The sequence below is a fragment of the Malus sylvestris genome, chromosome 16 (genome assembly GCF_916048215.2).
Source record: "Malus sylvestris chromosome 16, drMalSylv7.2, whole genome shotgun sequence".
NCBI lineage: Eukaryota > Viridiplantae > Streptophyta > Magnoliopsida > Rosales > Rosaceae > Malus > Malus sylvestris.
The window spans coordinates 10418929-10442153 of NC_062275.1; the positions used below are offsets into that span (position 1 = coordinate 10418929).

Below are 23225 nucleotides of genomic sequence, written 5' to 3' on the forward strand. Positions count from 1 at the left end.
CCGACCAAAATAGGCACGGCCGAAGCCTAAAAAAATAGGTTGGCATCGTGTAAAACCCTCCACCCCTAAAAATAGGTCAGCCCAAAGTCCAAGCCAGCTTGTAGGCCGGCCCAAAATGGACTAAGTGAGGAATCGGCCTATCTAACTTCATGCTAGCGTCAACATGATGTCAGCGAATGCTAGATTTTTTTTTACGTCAAGCGCGTGGGAAACACGCGCGCGTTCCTGATAGCAACCAGACTGGTGAGCCCCGCCAATGCAGGCGCACTAAAAAGGCGCGGGACATGGTCACGTGGCGTGTCTTCGGCCGTTGGATTTTCAACGGTAAAAAAACTTTGAATTTCAAACCCAACGGCTAGTGATTTGGCAACATCTAGGCCGTTAGATTCCTATATCAACAGTCCAGGATTTTCAGCCAAAAAACTTAAAATAATAAAATAATAAAAAAATAAAAGAGAAAATGTCAGAATTCTTACCGTTGGTCACGTGTCCAGTTCTGGGTTGTTGGATTTAAATCTTTTTCAAATTCAGCGATCCATATTAATTAACTTAATAAAAATTATCAAAAAAATATTTAAAATGATTTAAAAATCCAGAAAAAATAAAACAAAATTTTATTATTTTTTTCTATAAATACCTAACCATTATCTTCCACCTTACACCACATTTCAATATTTTCAACACTTTGAACCAAAGCTTTCATATACTTTTGTGTGCTAAAAATGGCTACTTGGCCGATCATTGAAGATGTTACGTTGTGTGAATGTTGGGTTCAAATTACTCATGACTCGCATACGGGTAATGAGATGCAGTTGCGAGAATTTTAGAGTTGAATTACTACAGCGTTTTGCAAGAGGCTTGGAGAAGACGCAAGAAGTAGTCAAGGTCTTCAAGGTCGTTGGAAAAAACTCAACAACTCGCTTATTAGTTGGAAAAACACCATCTCTCAAGCTTCCTCTAATCTGAGTAGTGGCAAAAGTTTAGCGGATCATGTGACAATATTTTTATTTATTTATTTGTATTCCACCCACATTAATTTTTTAATTTATTTATTTGTATTACACCCACATTTTATAATAATGTCTTATCCCACATTTTATACACTTCAAGCACAAGCATGGTACAATGCGAACAACAAAAACAAATCATTCACCAGATAAGAATGTCGAAATGTTATCAAAGATTGTCCTAGATACAAACTTGTGTCAACCGGTCCAAAAGTTGTCATGCACGACATCCCTTTACACAGTTCGTTAGAAGCAGACCCGGACCAACAAGAAGGTGCATATTTGAAGAGCAGGAAGGGCCGCAAGAAGCAATGCCAGAGCCGACTCATCGGTCCCTAAGTCCTCAAGGTAAAAAGGCGGCAAAGAAAAAAGGGAATTCTTCCAATAATGATTGCACAAAATATATGGATGAACTTGCTCGCCAAGGTGAACTGACCATGGCGCGGGACGCGGTTAGAGATAAGGCAAAAGCTGCGATTATGCAAGCAATCTTAACAGCTACTGAGAGATGTGATGCGGCTAATGTGAGACAAAGAGAACTACTTAATCAAGAAATTGAGATGCTTAGAGAAGAAATGATGGCTCAAGCAGATCGTGACACTATGAACAAGCCTCCAGTAGAAATGTCTCCGAAATCTAAATATTTTTGGACATCGAAAAAAGAGGATGTGGTACGAATGAGGCATACAAGAAACGAGGGAACAAATGGAGGGGGTTCTAGCTACATATCCTAGCTCCTCAGACTTTATATAATATCTAATTTATTTTTGTACTTTATGTAATTTCGTATTTAGTTTTAGTACTTTATGTAATTTCAGTACTTTAGGTAATTTCTTATTTATTTCTAGTACTTTATGTAATTTCATATTTATTTTTAGTACATTATATAAACACACCAAATAAAATTACATAAACATACCAAATAAAATTGCATAAACACACCAGATAAAATTATATAAACACACTAAATAAAACTTAAAAAAAACACACCAAATAAACTAAGAACTTTATTTTTCGACCACAAGCTCATTTTAAGTTTCTTCACCTTGTTTCAATCTCCACAAGTGCTCAATCAAGTCACTTTGACGGCTTAAGTGCATGTGTGGTCGTTTCATTGAAGTGTATTGTTCAATGATCAATTGATTGTAATGTCCATCCCCTTTTCCAATGGCTCGTGTTGCACGGGATCTTCGGTGCGGTCATGAGCACAATATATACATGTTCTGGAATTGTTCATCGTGTCTAGCTCGTATTCATTGATGGCATCGTAATCATACTCATCTTTCCACAATCATATTATGGAGAATGATACACGTCATCATGATGGATCGAAGAGCCTTGACATCAAACAATCTGGCAGTCGCCTGATGAGCTTGCAAGATACCAAAACAACGCTCCACATCATTCCTACACCGTTCTTGACATTTTGCGAAGTGTTTTTCTTTTTCACTTTGTGGATGTGGCACTGTTGACAAACGATGTCCACCTTGGGTAAATGCCGTCTGTTAGGAAGTATACTCATTTGTATTTATGTCCATTGACCCAATATGTGACGTTCGATGCTTTTCCTTGCAGCATCTCGTCGAACACTGGAGATTGGACAAGGACATTCAGGTCATTTTAAGCTCTTGGAACACCAAAAAAAACATGTCAAACCCATGTATCAAATGATGTCACCGTTTCCAAAATGATACTTTTGGCTCTTTTTTTTGTTGCCATAAGCTCATTGTCATGCACTTGGACAATTTTTTTAGGTCTAGTGCATATAGTCGATGCTTCCAATCATACCAGGAAAGCATCGCATCGCATCTCACCCTTCTTCAAAAGCTTTCGCAGGTCCATTATCGTGGGTTTCCGAATGTACTCATTGTTGTAGAAGGCTTCGATTGCGGAGCAAAACCTCATTAGGGACTCTAGAACAGTTGATTTTCCCATCATCATTATCTTATCTACTTGATCTGCAGATACTCCATATGCAAGCAGCCGCAAAGCAACATTAATTTTTTGCTCAGGAAGAAGACCTAGAACATGAAAAGTATCATTTTTTTGCACAAAGTATGGATCATGGTTGCAAATAACAATCATGATTTTGTTGAACAAACTTCATTGCATTCTAAAATGACATCTAAAAATATGATTAGGGAATAAACTGTTATAAAAAAATCTTCCAAAAGATCATCACCTCATATTTCCCTCTTTCTATACAAGTTTGCAGCACGTCTGGGTTTGGAGATCTAACCACAACTTGCATGACACGACGAGAATATGAGGTTCTCTGCCTTCTATGTTCATCATCCTCTTCCTCTTCCATTATGAATGCTACGTTTCATTATCTGAAAGTACTATTTTTGTGGATAGATTTCCAATAAGATTTTGAACCAATACTGACACGTCACGTGTCACTATCTATTTATAATCCTTTAGAGTAGATTTCGATAAGATTTTCAACCAATCACGTAGTGCCACGTGGCATTATCCATAATCTCATCCTTTTTTTTTGTCCATATAAACCCTACATCCATCTTAATTCATACACCAAACTCAAACTAGCTCAGAATCCTTCTTCATCTTTTTTAAATATTGAGTTCTTACAATGTCTTCTTCAAGAAGATTGTATGAAATCGATAAGCAACATAAAAATTTGTTACTAGAACAGGAAGAATTGTACAATCCCGAGGATGGTGGAGATGAGGCGTTCGTAATAGAAGAGGAAGAGGATGATGAACATAAAAGGCAGAAAGCCTCACATTCCCGTCTTGTCATGCAAGATGTGGGTCAGATCTCCAAATCCAGACGTGCCGCAAACTTGGATGGAAAGAGGGAAATACGAGGTAATGATATCTTGGAAGATTATTTATATCTAACAATTTATTCCCCGATCATATTTTTAGACGCCGTTTTAGAATGCAACGAAGTTTGTTCAACAAAATCATGATTGCTATTTGCAACTATGATCCATACTTTGTGCAGAAAAAAAATGTTTTTCATGTTCTAGGTCTTCTTCCTGAGCAAAAAATTAATGTTGCCTTGCAGATGCTTGCATATGGAGCATCTGCAGATCAAGTGGATGAGATAGAAAGGATGGGAAATCAATTGTTCTAGAGTCCCTAATGAGGTTTTGCTCTGCAATCGAAGCCCTCTACAACAATGAGTACATCCAGAAACCCACGACAATGGACCTGCGAAGGCTTTTGAAGAAGGGTATGATACGAGACTTTCGTGGCATGATTGGAAGTATCGACTGTATGCACTGGACCTAGAAAAATTGTCCAAGTGTGTGGCGATGAGCTTTTAGCGACAAAAAAAAAGAGCCAAAAGTATTATTTTGGAAGCGGTGGCATCATTTGATACATGGATTTTTGGTGTTCCAAGAGCTCAAAATGACCTCAATGTCTTTACCCAATCTCTAGTGCTTGACGAGGTGCTGCAAGGAAAATCATAGAAAGTCACATATTGGGTCAATGGACCTAAATACGAAGGTGCATATTACCTAGCAGATGACATTTACCCAAGGTGGATATCGTTTGTCAAAACAGTGCCACATCCACAAAGTGAAAAGGAAAAACACTTTGCAAAATGTCAAGAGGGGTGTAGGAATGATGTGGAGTGTTGTTTTGGTATTCTGCAAGCTCATTGGGCGGTTGTCAGGGCTACTGCCAGATTGTTAGATGTCGAGGCTCTTCGATCCATCATGATGACATGTATCATTCTCCACAACATGATTGTGGAAGATGAGTATGATTATGATGTCATCGATGAATACGAGTCGGACACGATGAACAATTCCAAAACACGTATATATTGTGCTCATGACTGCATCGAAGATCCCGTGCAACACGAGCCATTGGAAATGGATTGACGTTAGAATCAATTGATCATTGAACAATACACTTCAATGCAACGACCATACATGTACTTAAGCCGTCAAAGTGACTTGATTGAGCACTTGTGGGGATTGAAACAAGATGAAGAAACTTAAAAGGAGCTTGTGGTTGAAGAATAAAGTCTTAGTTTATTTAGTGTGTTTTTTTAAGTTTTATTTGGTGCGTTTATATAATTTTATTTGGTGCATTTATGTAATTTTATTTTGGTGTGTTTATGTAATTTTATTTGGTGTGTTTATTAAAGTACTAAAAATAATGAAATTACATAAAGTACTAGATATAAATAAGAAATTACATAAAGTAGTACAAATAAATAAGAAATTACATAATGTACTAAAAATAAATATGAAATTACATAAAGTATAAAAATAAATTAGAAATTATATAAAGTATGAGGAGCGAAGATATGTGGTGCTAGGATCTTCGTTGCTAGAACCCCCTCCACTTGTTCCCTCGTTTCTTGCACCCCTCATTCGCACCGTGTCTTCTTTTATTCGATGTCCAAAAATATTTAGAATTCGAAGACATTCCTACTAGAGGTTTGTTCATAGTGTCACGATCTGCTTGAGTCATCCTTTCTTCTCTAAGCATCTCCATTTCTCGATTAAGTAGTTCTCTTTGTCTTTCATTAGCCGCATCACGTCTCTTAGTAGCTGGCTAAGATTGCTTGCATAGTCGCAGCTTTTGCCTCATCTTTAGCCGCGTCCCGTACCATGGTCACCTCCTCGATCTCTCTCTCGGCACTATGCACATAGCTCTCTAGTTAGGGAAGTCGAGTTTTGCTCTAAATGCTATTAGATCAAGTCTTGGTTTAAGTGTTTGGGTAATGTTTGAAACTTATTGGTAGGGTTTGAACACAGGAACACCTCAGAAACGTTCTCCCCATATTTTCCAGCGAGAGACCATAGGTTGTAGGCCATTTTCCGGCAAATCCCGACCTCGACACAACTTCATCTTGGTATAACTCAGATCTCTACTATTTTATCTTCAATTTGGCTTTAGAATGATGACTTTTGGTTGAGCTTCGACCCCTAATCGGAATCAACCAAATTTTTTGGTCGGATTCCGACTTTCTCTATCATTGGGCCCAGCAACCCACGAGTGGAGTTGGGCCGGCCCAACCCTTTTAGTCTAAACCCTAAACCCTTTGTCACTTAGGCCTTTGGGCCATTTAGAACCTGGGCCTTAGGCCCGTTAACCCCAAATCCCAATTCCTTTGAAACCCTAACCCAAAAACCCAAAAGAACCGGCCTTGGGGCCGAGTGGAACTTGGGCCTTAGGCCCGTTTAACCCTAAACCCAAACCCTTTGTTTTTATTTATTTAAACCCCAAAACCCTATAACCCTGGGCCATGCTTTCAAGCCCAGGCCCGTTTGTACAACCCAGGGCCTCCATGTCATATCCCGACCCGGGGTCTACCACATCCCGAGCTCGACTCCGCCGTAGCATTATATTGTCCGTTTTGGGCCCCGACCACGCCCTCACAGTCTTGTTTATGGAAACTCACACGAGCAGAACTTCTCAGTGGGTCACCCATCCTGGGAATGCTCTCGTCCGAACTCGCTTAACTTCGGAGTTCCGATAGAACCTGATGCCAGTGAGTTCTCAAAAGGCCTCGTGTTAGGAAGAGGTGGGCATGTACATATAAAGCACATCACCCTATCTCCGTTGATCGATGTGGGAGGTTACAATTTACCCCTCTTAAGGGCCCGACGTCCTCGTCGGCACAGTCGCACCACACAGCAAAATGGCTCTAATACCAAATTGTCACATCCCAACCCGGGATCCACCACATCCCGGGCTCGACTTCGTTGTAGCACGATATTATCTGCTTTGGGCCTCGACCAAGCCCTCACGGTTTTGTTTATGGGAACTTACGCGAGCAAAACTTTCCAGTAGGTCACCCATCATGGGAATGCTCTCGCCCGAACTCGCTTAACTTCGGAGTTCCGATGAAACCCGAAGTCAGTGAGTTCCCAAAAGGCCTCGTATTAGGAAGAGGTGGGCATGTACATATAAGGCACATCACCCCATCTCCGTTGGTCGATGTGGGATGTTACACTCCAACCCATTGAACCAATCCAACCCGGTTAACCCAACCCAAACCTGTTCACCTAGTCTGACCCGTTAACTTCAATCAATGTTGACCGTTGATTTCGATCAACATTGATCGTTGACTTTTTCGGGTTTCAATCAGGACCCCTCTTAGGCAAATTTCGACGTCTGTTTTCCCAAATTCAATCGTTTGATTAGAGTTTTATTAATTGGATCCTTAATGTGCTTAGATGCAATTATTAGTGGCGATTCTGTCATTCTTATTTCATACGGCTATTCGACGACGGAGTATCTGTGAGTGGACCCCTTCTAAAATGCATGTTTTAATAGTAGAAATGCATACATGAAAATCATGATTTAATAGTTACGTTTTACGAAACGTTTTAGGAGTAAATTAGATTTACACTTTATGATTATCATACTTACCGCGAATATTTTGGAATACCATATTTCACCGAACTTATGTTCTTTGTAGTATATATGATGGATGACTATATGCTATGAAGATGTTTTTGAGATATATGTACCTATGTTTGGAAAGAGTATATTCAATGTTTTGTGCTCCTCTAGTGGTCACTGTTCTGCCTCCGGGCGAGAGACATAGTTGTTGGCTTCGGGCCAAGAGACATAGTTGTTGGCTTCAGGCTGGGAGAAATAATCTCTGGCTTCAGGCTGAGAGACATAGTTGTTGGTTGCGGGCCGAGAGATATAATTATTGAACACCACGAGTGGCTAGGATACCATTAGTTAGTACCTATATACGATATATGTTTTATGAAGGTTTTATGGCATGCTAGGGTTTTCGGAAACCTATTACATATTATGTTATGAGTTTTCTTTAAACTTTTGGGGTTAGTATTGTTGATAACGGTTTATATGCATGTTTCACATGTGTTCGTCATATGCATTCATTAAATGACTTTCGTCACCCTCGAGTGTCGGCCAGCACGTAGCCAATGTCCCTCGGACATCGGGATCGGAGCGTGTCACTACAAGCTGGCTTGAACTTTGGGCTAGCCTATTTTTAGGGGTGGAGGGGTTTTACACGGTGCCAACCTATTTTTTTAGGCTTTGGCCCAACCTATTTTGCTCGGCTGGAGTTGCTTTAAATGGACTTTGTGTCAGAGCATTTTTAAGGGGTGAAATTGCTCTTAGAGAGTAATAAGTTAACATGTGAAGAAATTGAAATTCACAAGGAATGAGAGAATCTTAGTTATCACTGATTGTATGTACCCTTGTCTGTTTACAAGGTTTATTGTATCACAAGAAAAATACCCTTGTCCAAAGTATTTTAGACTAAATCTGTTTTTAATACTGCATTTTATAGGACTTTCAATATTTGGGGATTGATTTTTATCATGAGAAGAGAAAGGATTCGAAGTTGGCACCGATTGAAACAAGAAGTGCCGCTAGATTAAGGGTTTGTTTTGAAATGTTTTTAAAATAACTGAAAGCGTTTTATATGAAAATGTTTTTGAAATCAACCCATGGTAAAAATCCAAGTGGATCCTGGAAAAAAATATTTAAGCGCTCCATGGCTGCAAGAAGCACATGTGCTTTTTTGGAACTCAATCAATTTTACGAAAGCCGCTTTTAATTATTTTAAAAGCACTTCCAAATGAGTCATTTTTAATCATTTTAAAAGTACTTTCAAATTAATCTTAAGAGATGGTTGATAATTTTTGGTTCAATCCAAATTTAATGAGTTAGAATTAATCACTTATCATAACATGACACACTCATCTAAGACACTAAATGAAGAGACGACTTTCTTTTAGGTATTTTTTCCCATCTCTTTTCATCTAATCTAATGAATCTGCGTGGAACTATAACATTTTTCTTTTTCTATTTTGATACAGTTAATGTTAGATATGTAGTTTTTTTTGTTTTGGTCAATAGAAGATATGAGTTAGAAACGACACAAACTCAATCTTCATACAATCTTTTCCTTTTTTTCTCTCAATCCAAAGATTGCTATTATAAAAAGCACACAAGAAGAAAAAAGCAAAATAGTCCATTTCGATTCCACTCTTTTGACGGTGTGAAAATTACATGGGAATGAAAAATTCACCATCTCTTCATATGTTGTTGTGGTTAGATAAAACACTTTCTATATCTTCGAATTCGTAGAGTAGACTCCAATTTGCCTCACAAATTTGAGAGTGATGTGATTACTTAGCATATTAACATCACATGATAGTGACACACCCCGACTTGGAATGTCCACGGGGACTGTGTGTAATCAATACGTTCTAGTACTACGATCACGTGAAGGCTGGTGCAGAAGCACGGTCACATACGAGTTGGAATTGCCTAATGCAATTTGTATGATAAGACTGGCACCTGACTTGGATCCAAGGCGAGCAAACGATGTGGATGTGAACATACACGTGAAGGACTGGCCCTAGCCCTGAGTGGAGTACTAACACGGGGGTGCATCAAGATGAGCATGTACAAATATGTATGAATGTCATGACAGTAATATCCCAACCATATAACAGCATGTATCACATTTAACATCACCATAATGATACTTGGCAATATAAGTGTAAAATGAAGTAAATACGCATTTATGGAAACTATAACTATGTATAGATATAAAAAATTAAAAAAAAAATTAAAAAACTACACACTCACTGATATGCAGTCGAAACGTAGCCTCCGAGCCTTGCTTGACCCCGTACGTCCTCGGTATACATTTTCCCTATATGTGAAATAACTATTTTAAATTCATTAATAACACCTATACATAAACTATACTTGTTTTACAGCGAGGGGTTACTATGTTCGAAAATAAAGGTTTTCTTACAAACGTTGTTTTGTTGACCCACTCAACTTTGTTTTTCGCCCCTCCAAGTTTAGTAGATGTGCTTAGGTGTAAACATGGATTCTGACAAATCTCAGGAGATGGTTATCTTCAGTGGTATAACCTTCATCATATTTACTATATTGTCTTATGCTCTGACATCACGTGTGAAATGAGTTTAATCCCGCTCACCCGCGCACTCTTTAATTAGGCACTTTTAGGTTTAAATTAATTCACATCATTTTTCCACTACACTACACGATTCGGAATCCAAGTGGACATTCCGGGTCAGGATGTGTCGATAGTGTAATAGTACCCACCGAAGAAATTTCTTAATTTAATTTGTTCAAATAAACAGTGTGACTTCAATGTTACATAGCACTCAATGGTACGAATGTTTTAGCCATCACAACTATTAAATCTTATATTTTTTATCTCGGAGATTTATTTTTGTACCAGTGCTAGGCACTATTGAAGAGCAATTACAAATAAACTTCAAAACAAAATTTGTTCAAATTAAAATTGCAAAAAGGCTTTTTAGCCAAAATAGTTCATGAAATTGTCATAACTTCTCATTTTGGTTTATGAGATTTTCCAGTCAATTATTTTGGTCCTTTTGTGAGAAAAAAAAAACTTCATTAAATTGAAGAAATTACCAGTTTAAGAGGAGATGATGATATGATAAAAATACTCTCAATCTTCATTAGATTTCTTACAGCATGACAAAAATGATTGACGGGGAACAATCTTCGAAGCCACTTCTATCAATTTTAAATTACTGGAACCAAGTGAGAAAATATATCAATTTTATAGACCATTTTGACTAAAAAATCTCTCCGAAATTAATAGTGAAATGAAAGTACACGAGAACGATACTTGGATACATTTTTTGGTGAACAGAGAGGGAAAAGGATCCTCGTCGGATTCTTTTCCTGGGGATCCTGTAATTATGCTCGTACATCGTGCGATCAGTTTTCGTTAGGTACTATTTATATTTAATTTAAAATTTAAAATGATTTCTGACCGTACGATATACGATGAAAGGATATGATTTCGGGATTTTCTGGATCTCCAAAAAAAAAATCAGACAAGGATCCTTTCCAAGAGAGGGGGGTCGATACTTGGATACATTCTTTATGTTTGACCAATGACCAAAAATAAAAAAGAGTAAGAATTGAAGTGTAGGGCTCACCTGAGCTATGCCGAGTTAGGTATAGCAGTGTGCTCTTTGTAATTTAGAATTGAAGCAGGTGGATTACGAAAACTAATGGAAAACCCCAAGGTAAACTGTAACATATAGCACCATGGGCCGTAATTTTACGAAAATTAATGAAATAAACCAAGGTAAACTTGTCAACTGCTATGGTATTTTGACTATCAACCCTAGAAACTAGGTCACGTAAAACTTGACTACTGGTTAAGTAAGGAAAAAGGAAAGTGTGAGCCATATACAATTATGCCTACCCCCATTTCTCCTATCCTTCCTGCAATTGACACAATTTCCCAAACAAAAAAAAAACCACGACGGTCGTAACATACAGGTGAAAAAATTACGGTCGTAACATACGGTAGTATTTCTGATTTTTCGCCAGATTGGGCTTATTCGGGAACTGAAACAAAGGTATGTATACATGCTAATAGAGTTTGTATTTTTATTTTTATTTTATTTTTCTAGAAAATTGTACGCTATACGTAGACATTGTTCAGTTTTTTCCTCTCGTCCTTCTCAGGTTTTAATAGTTGGTAGTTTTCTGGGAAGCAAGAAGGATTCTGCTGACACTAATTGGGGATGCATGTTTGTTTGGTGAAATAGAAGTTTCTGCTGAAATTCTATCTAGCAATGCCATTAGATGTCAAACTCCTTTGCATGCTCCTGGGCATGTTCCATTCTATGTGACCGGCAGAAATAGGTTAGCCTGGAGTGAGATTAGGGAGTTTGAATACCGCGAAAAACCCTTTGGAATAGCTATCAACAACTTACAAGATGATGAATTGCACTTTCAGATACGACTAGCAAAATTGTTGAGCTTGGGCTCAAAGAGGAAGTGGTTGATATGTGCTGTTCCAGATTGTGACAAGTGTAAGCTCAAAAGTTCCATATTTTCAATGCAAGGCAACAGTGAAAGTGATTGGGTAACAATTGATGGGGCTTCTGTGTCATGCAAAAGTGATCACTTGAGCCGTAGGGATGTCTTGATTCAGAATTTGTTGAAGGATAGACTTTGTGAATGGCTAGTCTGTAAAATTCATGGAGGAGGCAAATGACCACATGTTCTGGATAATGAAGGCCAAGGTGTTCTACATTTGACGGCTGCTCTTGGTTACAAGTGGGCAATAGGTCCCATAATTTCTGCAGGCGTCAGTCCCAATTTCAGAGATGCTCGCGGCAGAACAGCGCTTCACCGGGCATCATATTTTGGAAGGTAGGGTTGCTGTTATAGATTCTTCTCTTTTATATCCAATCATATTCATCATCTGCATGTAACACTAGTCTCTTGTTTTATGCAACATGTATAGATCTGTATGTAACACTAGTCTCTTGTTTTTTTCAACCCTTTTATAGAGAGGAAACTGTCATCACGTTACTTCGACTAGGTGCCACTCCAGGAGCCGTCGATATTTCATGGCGGACAAACTGCTGCTGATCTAGCCTTGAGTAGAGGGCATAAAGGGATTGCTGGATATTTGGCAGAAGCGGATTTAACAAGTCAACTAGAGTTGTTGACCATGAATGAGAACATAATGAGCAATGTTACCGCAACTATTGCAGCTGAGAACGCCAATCAGACTGCAGAAGTTGCTGCATCTGCTCCAGTAGATGAGCAACATTCTCTCAAAAACCCTATAGCAGCTGTTAGGAAATCAGCTCATGCTGCTGCTCTAATTCAAGAAGCTTTCTGAGCTCGTTCATTCCGTCAGAGACAGTTAACCAAGAGTAGAACAGATGTTTCTGTGGTTCGATCTGAGGACCTTGTTGCACGTCATTCCTTGAAGAGAGTCCAGAAGTTTGCTCACTATGAAGATTATCTGCATGTCGCAGCAGCTCTGAAGATTCAACAAAACTATCGTGGATGGAAGGGAAGAAAGGATTATCTGAAGATTCGTGACCGTATTGTTAAAATTCAGGTATCTCAATCTTTTTGATACCTAATTCTTGATGTGTATGTCATTGCTAACTTTATTATCTTCCAAGCCAATGTTTTGGAATTGTGGACATGCATGGACTGTACAATGCATTTTTTGGCCCTGCATGTTCACAGTACAACGTGTCACAGTTGTCCTTTCTTTGAAAAACTGTGACCATATTTTGTGGACTTGGGTGTACTTTATCTGGAGTTTTGTCGATGCTCTAAATTGTCGTTGATTCTGCTTGTCAATTTTAGGCTCATGTGAGGGGACATCAGGTCCGGAAGAATTACAAAAAGGTTTTGTGGTCTGTCGGTATATTGGAAAAGGTTATACTGCGTTGGAGGCGAAGAAGAACTGGTCTGCGAGGATTTCGGGTGGAAAAGCCTACTGAAGATGCATCCTCAGAGGTTAAAAAATATGATGACTATGAATTTCTTAGTGTCAGTCGGAAGCAGAAATTTGCTGGGGTTGAGAAAGCTCTTGCAAGGGTACAGTCCATGGCTCGTGGGCCTGAAGCTCGTGAACAGTATATGAGGCTAATTTCAAACTCTGAGAAACTTGAGGTAATTTTTCATTGTATTTGCATTTATAAATATACACGCGCACGCACAATTATAGATAAATCAACAATTTTCATGGCAACTAGAAGAGCTTCCTCCTGTTTTCGCAGGAATAATTTATCCAACTAGAAGAGCTTCCTTCTGTTTCAAGTTATAGTTTTTTTGTTTGCTTATGTGAAATTGGATTGGTTATTAATCGAAGTTCATATATATATATATATATATATATCTGTATTATCAACAGATGACTGACGGGAAGAACCAGGCCTCTTATCAAAATGAAAGTTCCAACCAACAAGTCATAGATGAAATTCTGCGTTCACTCAATGAAGGTCAACGATCAACTTCCACCATGTCAAGTAACTGATTGGAGTAAACGAAAGGCTGTAAGACATTTCTTTGCCCTACCCGTAATTTTTTCACCTGTATGTTACGACCGTCGTGGTTTTTTTCTGTTTGGGAAATTGTGTCAATTGCAGGAAGGATAGGAGAAATGGGGGTAGGCATAATTGTATATGGCTCACACTTTCCTTTTTCCTTACTTAACCAGTAGTCAAGTTTTACGTGACCTAGTTTCTAGGGTTGATAGTCAAAATACCATAGCAGTTGACAAGTTTACCTTGGTTTATTTCATTAATTTTCGTAAAATTACGGCCCATGGTGCTATATGTTACAGTTTACCTTGGGGTTTTCCATTAGTTTTCGTAATCCACCTGCTTCAATTCTAAATTACAGAGAGCACACTGCTATACCTAACTCGGCATAGCTCAGGTGAGCCCTACACTTCAATTCTTACTCTTTTTTATTTTTGGTCATTGGTCAAACATAAAGAATGTATCCAAGTATCGACCCCCCTCTCTTGGAAAGGATCCTTGTCTGATTTTTTTTTTGAAGATCCAGAAAATCCCGAAATCATATCCTTTCATCGTATATCGTACGGTCAGAAATCATTTTAAATTTTAAATTAAATATAAATAGTACCTAACGAAAACTGATCGCACGATGTACGAGCATAATTACAGGATCCCCAGGAAAAGAATCCGACGAGGATCCTTTTCCCTCTCTGTTCACCAAAAAATGTATCCAAGTATCGTTCTCGTGTACTTTCATTTCACTATTAATTTCGGAGAGATTTTTTAGTCAAAATGGTCTATAAAATTGATATATTTTCTCACTTGGTTCCAGTAATTTAAAATTGATAGAAGTGGCTTCGAAGATTGTTCCCCGTCAATCATTTTTGTCATGCTGTAAGAAATCTAATGAAGATTGAGAGTATTTTTATCATATCATCATCTCCTCTTAAACTGGTAATTTCTTCAATTTAATGAAGTTTTTTTTTTCTCACAAAAGGACCAAAATAATTGACTGGAAAATCTCATAAACCAAAATGAGAAGTTATGACAATTTCATGAACTATTTTGGCTAAAAAGCCTTTTTGCAATTTTAATTTGAACAAATTTTGTTTTGAAGTTTATTTGTAATTGCTCTTCAATAGTGCCTAGCACTGGTACAAAAATAAATCTCCGAGATAAAAAATATAAGATTTAATAGTTGTGATGGCTAAAACATTCGTACCATTGAGTGCTATGTAACATTGAAGTCACACTGTTTATTTGAACAAATTAAATTAAGAAATTTCTTCGGTGGGTACTATTACACTATCGACACATCCTGACCCGGAATGTCCACTTGGATTCCGAATCGTGTAGTGTAGTGGAAAAATGATGTGAATTAATTTAAACCTAAAAGTGCCTAATTAAAGAGTGCGCGGGTGAGCGGGATTAAACTCATTTCACACGTGATGTCAGAGCATAAGACAATATAGTAAATATGATGAAGGTTATACCACTGAAGATAACCATCTCCTGAGATTTGTCAGAATCCATGTTTACACCTAAGCACATCTACTAAACTTGGAGGGGCGAAAAACAAAGTTGAGTGGGTCAACAAAACAACGTTTGTAAGAAAACCTTTATTTTCGAACATAGTAACCCCTCGCTGTAAAACAAGTATAGTTTATGTATAGGTGTTATTAATGAATTTAAAATAGTTATTTCACATATAGGGAAAATGTATACCGAGGACGTACGGGGTCAAGCAAGGCTCGGAGGCTACGTTTCGACTGCATATCAGTGAGTGTGTAGTTTTTTAATTTTTTTTTTAATTTTTTATATCTATACATAGTTATAGTTTCCATAAATGCGTATTTACTTCATTTTACACTTATATTGCCAAGTATCATTATGGTGATGTTAAATGTGATACATGCTGTTATATGGTTGGGATATTACTGTCATGACATTCATACATATTTGTACATGCTCATCTTGATGCACCCCCGTGTTAGTACTCCACTCAGGGCTAGGGCCAGTCCTTCACGTGTATGTTCACATCCACATCGTTTGCTCGCCTTGGATCCAAGTCAGGTGCCAGTCTTATCATACAAATTGCATTAGGCAATTCCAACTCGTATGTGACCGTGCTTCTGCACCAGCCTTCACGTGATCGTAGTACTAGAACGTATTGATTACACACAGTCCCCGTGGACATTCCAAGTCGGGGTGTGTCACTATCATGTGATGTTAATATGCTAAGTAATCACATCACTCTCAAATTTGTGAGGCAAATTGGAGTCTACTCTACGAATTCGAAGATATAGAAAGTGTTTTATCTAACCACAACAACATATGAAGAGATGGTGAATTTTTCATTCCCATGTAATTTTCACACCGTCAAAAGAGTGGAATCGAAATGGACTATTTTGCTTTTTTCTTCTTGTGTGCTTTTTATAATAGCAATCTTTGGATTGAGAGAAAAAAAGGAAAAGATTGTATGAAGATTGAGTTTGTGTCGTTTCTAACTCATATCTTCTATTGACCAAAACAAAAAAAACTACATATCTAACATTAACTGTATCAAAATAGAAAAAGAAAAATGTTATAGTTCCACGCAGATTCATTAGATTAGATGAAAAGAGATGGGAAAAAATACCTAAAAGAAAGTCGTCTCTTCATTTAGTGTCTTAGATGAGTGTGTCATGTTATGATAAGTGATTAATTCTAACTCATTAAATTTGGATTGAACCAAAAATTATCAACCATCTCTTAAGATTAATTTGAAAGTACTTTTAAAATGATTAAAAATGACTCATTTGGAAGTGCTTTTAAAATAATTAAAAGCGGCTTTCGTAAAATTGATTGAGTTCCAAAAAAGCACATGTGCTTCTTGCAGCCATGGAGCGCTTAAATATTTTTTTCCAGGATCCACTTGGATTTTTACCATGGGTTGATTTCAAAAACATTTTCATATAAAACGCTTTCAGTTATTTTAAAAACATTTCAAAACAAACCCTTAATCTAGCGGCACTTCTTGTTTCAATCGGTGCCAACTTCGAATCCTTTCTCTTCTCATGATAAAAATCAATCCCCAAATATTGAAAGTCCTATAAAATGCAGTATTAAAAACAGATTTAGTCTAAAATACTTTGGACAAGGGTATTTTTCTTGTGATACAATAAACCTTGTAAACAGACAAGGGTACATACAATCAGTGATAACTAAGATTCTCTCATTCCTTGTGAATTTCAATTTCTTCACATGTTAACTTATTACTCTCTAAGAGCAATTTCACCCCTTAAAAATGCTCTGACACAAAGTCCATTTAAAGCAACTCCAGCCGAGCAAAATAGGTTGGGCCAAAGCCTAAAAAAATAGGTTGGCACCGTGTAAAACCCCTCCACCCCTAAAAATAGGCTAGCCCAAAGTTCAAGCCAGCTTGTAGTGACACGCTCCGATCCCGATGTCCGAGGGACATTGGCTACGTGCTGGCCGACACTCGAGGGTGACGAAAGTCATTTAATGAATGCATATGACGAACACATGTGAAACATGCATATAAACCGTTATCAACAATACTAACCCCAAAAGTTTAAAGAAAACTCATAACATAATATGTAATAGGTTTCCGAAAACCCTAGCATGCCATAAAACCTTCATAAAACATATATCGTATATAGGTACTAACTAATGGTATCCTAGCCACTCGTGGTGTTCAATAATTATATCTCTCGGCCCGCAACCAACAACTATGTCTCTCAGCCTGAAGCCAGAGATTATTTCTCCCAGCCTGAAGCCAACAACTATGTCTCTTGGCCCGAAGCCAACAACTATGTCTCTCGCCCGGAGGCAGAACAGTGACCACTAGAGGAGCACAAAACATTGAATATACTCTTTCCAAACATAGGTACATATATCTCAAAAACATCTTCATAGCATATAGTCATCCATCATATATACTACAAAGAACATAAGTTCGGTGAAATATGGTATTCCAAAATATTCGCGGTAAGTATGATAATCATAAAGTGTAAATCTAATTTACTCCTAAAACGTTTCGTAAAACGTAACTATTAAATCATGATTTTCATGTATGCATTTCTACTATTAAAACATGCATTTTAGAAGGGGTCCACTCACAGATACTCCGTCGTCGAATAGCCGTATGAAATAAGAATGACAGAATCGCCACTAATAATTGCATCTAAGCACATTAAGGATCCAATTAATAAAACTCTAATCAAACGATTGAATTTGGGAAAACAGACGTCGAAATTTGCCTAAGAGGGGTCCTGATTGAAACCCGAAAAAGTCAACGATCAATGTTGATCGAAATCAACGGTCAACATTGATTGAAGTTAACGGGTCAGACTAGGTGAACAGGTTTGGGTTGGGTTAACCGGGTTGGATTGGTTCAATGGGTTGGAGTGTAACATCCCACATCGACCAACGGAGATGGGGTGATGTGCCTTATATGTACATGCCCACCTCTTCCTAATACGAGGCCTTTTGGGAACTCACTGACTTCGGGTTTCATCGGAACTCCGAAGTTAAGCGAGTTCGGGCGAGAGCATTCCCATGATGGGTGACCTACTGGAAAGTTTTGCTCGCGTAAGTTCCCATAAACAAAACCGTGAGGGCTTGGTCGAGGCCCAAAGCAGATAATATCGTGCTACAACGAAGTCGAGCCCGGGATGTGGTGGATCCCGGGTTGGGATGTGACAATTTGGTATTAGAGCCATTTTGCTGTGTGGTGCGACTGTGCCGACGAGGACGTCGGGCCCTTAAGAGGGGTAAATTGTAACCTCCCACATCGATCAACGGAGATAGGGTGATGTGCTTTATATGTACATGCCCACCTCTTCCTAACACGAGGCCTTTTGAGAACTCACTGGCATCAGGTTCTATCGGAACTCCGAAGTTAAGCGAGTTCGGACGAGAGCATTCCCAGGATGGGTGACCCACTGAGAAGTTCTGCTCGTGTGAGTTTCCATAAACAAGACTGTGAGGGCGTGGTCGGGGCCCAAAACGGACAATATAATGCTACGGCGGAGTCGAGCTCGGGATGTGGTAGACCCCGGGTCGGGATATGACATGGAGGCCCTGGGTTGTACAAACGGGCCTGGGCTTGAAAGCATGGCCCAGGGTTATAGGGTTTTGGGGTTTAAATAAATAAAAACAAAGGGTTTGGGTTTAGGGTTAAACGGGCCTAAGGCCCAAGTTCCACTCGGCCCCAAGGCCGGTTCTTTTGGGTTTTTGGGTTAGGGTTTCAAAGGAATTGGGATTTGGGGTTAACGGGCCTAAGGCCCAGGTTCTAAATGGCCCAAAGGCCTAAGTGACAAAGGGTTTAGGGTTTAGACTAAAAGGGTTGGGCCGGCCCAACTCCACTCGTGGGTTGCTGGGCCCAATGATAGAGAAAGTCGGAATCCGACCAAAAAATTTGGTTGATTCCGATTAGGGGTCGAAGCTCAACCAAAAGTCATCATTCTAAAGCCAAATTGAAGATAAAATAGTAGAGATCTGAGTTATACCAAGATGAAGTTGTGTCGAGGTCGGGATTTGCCGGAAAATGGCCTACAACCTATGGTCTCTCGCTGGAAAATATGGGGAGAACGTTTCTGAGGTGTTCCTGTGTTCAAACCCTACCAATAAGTTTCAAACATTACCCAAACACTTAAACCAAGACTTGATCTAATAGCATTTAGAGCAAAACTCGACTTCCCTAACTAGAGAGCTATGTGCATAGTGCCGAGAGAGAGATCGAGGAGGTGACCATGGTACGGGACGCGGCTAAAGATGAGGCAAAAGCTGCGACTATGCAAGCAATCTTAGCCAGCTACTAAGAGACGTGATGCGGCTAATGAAAGACAAAGAGAACTACTTAATCGAGAAATGGAGATGCTTAGAGAAGAAAGGATGACTCAAGCAGATCGTGACACTATGAACAAACCTCTAGTAGGAATGTCTTCGAATTCTAAATATTTTTGGACATCGAATAAAAGAAGACACGGTGCGAATGAGGGGTGCAAGAAACGAGGGAACAAGTGGAGGGGGTTCTAGCAACGAAGATCCTAGCACCACATATCTTCGCTCCTCATACTTTATATAATTTCTAATTTATTTTTATACTTTATGTAATTTCATATTTATTTTTAGTACATTATGTAATTTCTTATTTATTTGTACTACTTTATGTAATTTCTTATTTATATCTAGTACTTTATGTAATTTCATTATTTTTAGTACTTTAATAAACACACCAAATAAAATTACATAAACACACCAAAATAAAATTACATAAATGCACCAAATAAAATTATATAAACGCACCAAATAAAACTTAAAAAAACACACTAAATAAACTAAGACTTTATTCTTCAACCACAAGCTCCTTTTAAGTTTCTTCATCTTGTTTCAATCCCCACAAGTGCTCAATCAAGTCACTTTGACGGCTTAAGTACATGTATGGTCGTTGCATTGAAGTGTATTGTTCAATGATCAATTGATTCTAACGTCAATCCATTTCCAATGGCTCGTGTTGCACGGGATCTTCGATGCAGTCATGAGCACAATATATACGTGTTTTGGAATTGTTCATCGTGTCCGACTCGTATTCATCGATGACATCATAATCATACTCATCTTCCACAATCATGTTGTGGAGAATGATACATGTCATCATGATGGATCGAAGAGCCTCGACATCTAACAATCTGGCAGTAGCCCTGACAACCGCCCAATGAGCTTGCAGAATACCAAAACAACACTCCACATCATTCCTACACCCCTCTTGACATTTTGCAAAGTGTTTTTCCTTTTCACTTTGTGGATGTGGCACTGTTTTGACAAACGATATCCACCTTGGGTAAATGTCATCTGCTAGGTAATATGCACCTTCGTATTTAGGTCCATTGACCCAATATGTGACTTTCTATGATTTTCCTTGCAGCACCTCGTCAAGCACTAGAGATTGGGTAAAGACATTGAGGTCATTTTGAGCTCTTGGAACACCAAAAATCCATGTATCAAATGATGCCACCGCTTCCAAAATAATACTTTTGGCTCTTTTTTTTTGTCGCTAAAAGCTCATCGCCACACACTTGGACAATTTTTCTAGGTCCAGTGCATACAGTCGATACTTCCAATCATGCCACGAAAGTCTCGTATCATACCCTTCTTCAAAAGCCTTCGCAGGTCCATTGTCGTGGGTTTCTGGATGTACTCATTGTTGTAGAGGGCTTCGATTGCAGAGCAAAACCTCATTAGGGACTCTAGAACAATTGATTTTCCCATCCTTTCTATCTCATCCACTTGATCTGCAGATGCTCCATATGCAAGCATCTGCAAGGCAACATTAATTTTTTGCTCAGGAAGAAGACCTAGAACATGAAAAACATTTTTTTTCTGCACAAAGTATGGATCATAGTTGCAAATAGCAATCATGATTTTGTTGAACAAACTTCGTTGCATTCTAAAACGGCGTCTAAAAATATGATCGGGGAATAAATTGTTAGATATAAATAATCTTCCAAGATATCATTACCTCGTATTTCCCTCTTTCCATCCAAGTTTGCGGCACGTCTGGATTTGGAGATCTGACCCACATCTTGCATGACAAGACGGGAATGTGAGGCTTTCTGCCTTTTATGTTCATCATCCTCTTCCTCTTCTATTACGAACGCCTCATCTCCACCATCCTCGGGATTGTACAATTCTTCCTGTTCTAGTAACAAATTTTTATGTTGCTTATCGATTTCATACAATCTTCTTGAAGAAGACATTGTAAGAACTCAATATTTAAAAAAGATGAAGAAGGATTCTGAGCTAGTTTGAGTTTGGTGTATGAATTAAGATGGATGTAGGGTTTATATGGACAAAAAAAAAGGATGAGATTATGGATAATGCCACGTGGCACTACGTGATTGGTTGAAAATCTTATCGAAATCTACTCTAAAGGATTATAAATAGATAGTGACACGTGACGTGTCAGTATTGGTTCAAAATCTTATTGGAAATCTATCCACAAAAATAGTACTTTCAGATAATGAAACGTAGCATTCATAATGGAAGAGGAAGAGGATGATGAACATAGAAGGCAGAGAACCTCATATTCTCGTCGTGTCATGCAAGTTGTGGTTAGATCTCCAAACCCAGACGTGCTGCAAACTTGTATAGAAAGAGGGAAATATGAGGTGATGATCTTTTGGAAGATTTTTTTATAACAGTTTATTCCCTAATCATATTTTTAGATGTCATTTTAGAATGCAATGAAGTTTGTTCAACAAAATCATGATTGTTATTTGCAACCATGATCCATACTTTGTGCAAAAAAATGATACTTTTCATGTTCTTGGTCTTCTTCCTGAGCAAAAAATTAATGTTGCTTTGCGGCTGCTTGCATATGGAGTATCTGCAGATCAAGTAGATAAGATAATGATGATGGGAAAATCAACTGTTCTAGAGTCCCTAATGAGGTTTTGCTCCGCAATCGAAGCCTTCTACAACAATGAGTACATTCGGAAACCCACGATAATGGACCTGCGAAAGCTTTTGAAGAAGGGTGAGATGCGATGCGATGCTTTCCTGGTATGATTGGAAGCATCGACTATATAGATAAATCCTCAGAGGTTAAAAAATATGATGACTATGAATTTCTTAGTGTCAGTCGGAAGCAGAAATTTGCTGGGGTTGAGAAAGCTCTTGCAAGGGTACAGTCCATGGCTCGTGGGCCTGAAGCTCGTGAACAGTATATGAGGCTAATTTCAAACTCTGAGAAACTTGAGGTAATTTTTCATTGTATTTGCATTTATAAATATACACGCGCACGCACAATTATAGATAAATCAACAATTTTCATGGCAACTAGAAGAGCTTCCTCCTGTTTTCGCAGGAATAATTTATCCAACTAGAAGAGCTTCCTTCTGTTTCAAGTTATAGTTTTTTTGTTTGCTTATGTGAAATTGGATTGGTTATTAATCGAAGTTCATATATATATATATATATATATCTGTATTATCAACAGATGACTGACGGGAAGAACCAGGCCTCTTATCAAAATGAAAGTTCCAACCAACAAGTCATAGATGAAATTCTGCGTTCACTCAATGAAGGTCAACGATCAACTTCCACCATGTCAAGTAACTGATTGGAGTAAACGAAAGGCTGTAAGACATTTCTTTGCCCTACCCGTAATTTTTTCACCTGTATGTTACGACCGTCGTGGTTTTTTTCTGTTTGGGAAATTGTGTCAATTGCAGGAAGGATAGGAGAAATGGGGGTAGGCAGAATTGTATATGGCTCGCACTTTCCTTTTTCCTTACTTAACCAGTAGTCAAGTTTTATGTGACCTAGTTTCTAGGGTTGATAGTCAAAATACCATAGCAGTTGACAAGTTTACCTTGGTTTATTTCATTAATTTTCGTAAAATTGCCCATGGTGCTATATGTTAC

At 38.4% G+C, this 23225-nt stretch overlaps 2 protein-coding genes and 1 pseudogene across 2 annotated transcripts; 2 read left to right on the top strand and 1 right to left on the bottom strand.

Moving 5' to 3' along the window:
- The first annotated feature begins 1318 nt into the window (after positions 1-1318).
- On the top strand, positions 1319-13966 carry LOC126609090 (calmodulin-binding transcription activator 3-like; annotated as a pseudogene).
- A 5067-nt stretch (positions 13967-19033) lies between these two features.
- Positions 19034-22360, bottom strand: LOC126608634 (uncharacterized). Its single transcript, XM_050276591.1, has 2 exons — positions 21320-22360; positions 19034-21092 (listed from the first exon to the last, which is right to left on the bottom strand). Exons 1-2 carry the CDS (start codon positions 21555-21557, stop codon positions 20890-20892), a joined length of 441 nt encoding a protein of 146 aa, XP_050132548.1. The 5' UTR covers positions 21558-22360; the 3' UTR covers positions 19034-20889.
- Positions 22332-23187, top strand: LOC126608637 (calmodulin-binding transcription activator 2-like). The gene is made up of 2 exons (XM_050276597.1): positions 22332-22559; positions 22799-23187. The coding sequence occupies exons 1-2, from the start codon at positions 22347-22349 to the stop codon at positions 22919-22921; spliced, it is 336 nt and encodes a 111-aa protein (XP_050132554.1). The 5' UTR covers positions 22332-22346; the 3' UTR covers positions 22922-23187.
- Positions 23188-23225: the final 38 nt, after the last annotated feature.

Coding starts and splice junctions, on each gene's coding strand:
- LOC126608637 (XM_050276597.1), top strand. CDS start 22,347: ATGCGATGCTTTCCTGGTATGATTGGAAGCATCGACTATATAGATAAA. Junction 22,560..22,798: donor CAAACTCTGAGAAACTTGAG/GTAATTTTTCAT, acceptor TATTATCAACAG/ATGACTGACGGGAAGAACCA.
- LOC126608634 (XM_050276591.1), bottom strand. CDS start 21,557: ATGTCTTCTTCAAGAAGATTGTATGAAATCGATAAGCAACATAAAAAT. Junction 21,093..21,319: donor TGGAAAGAGGGAAATACGAG/GTAATGATATCT, acceptor GAGCATCTGCAG/ATCAAGTGGATGAGATAGAA.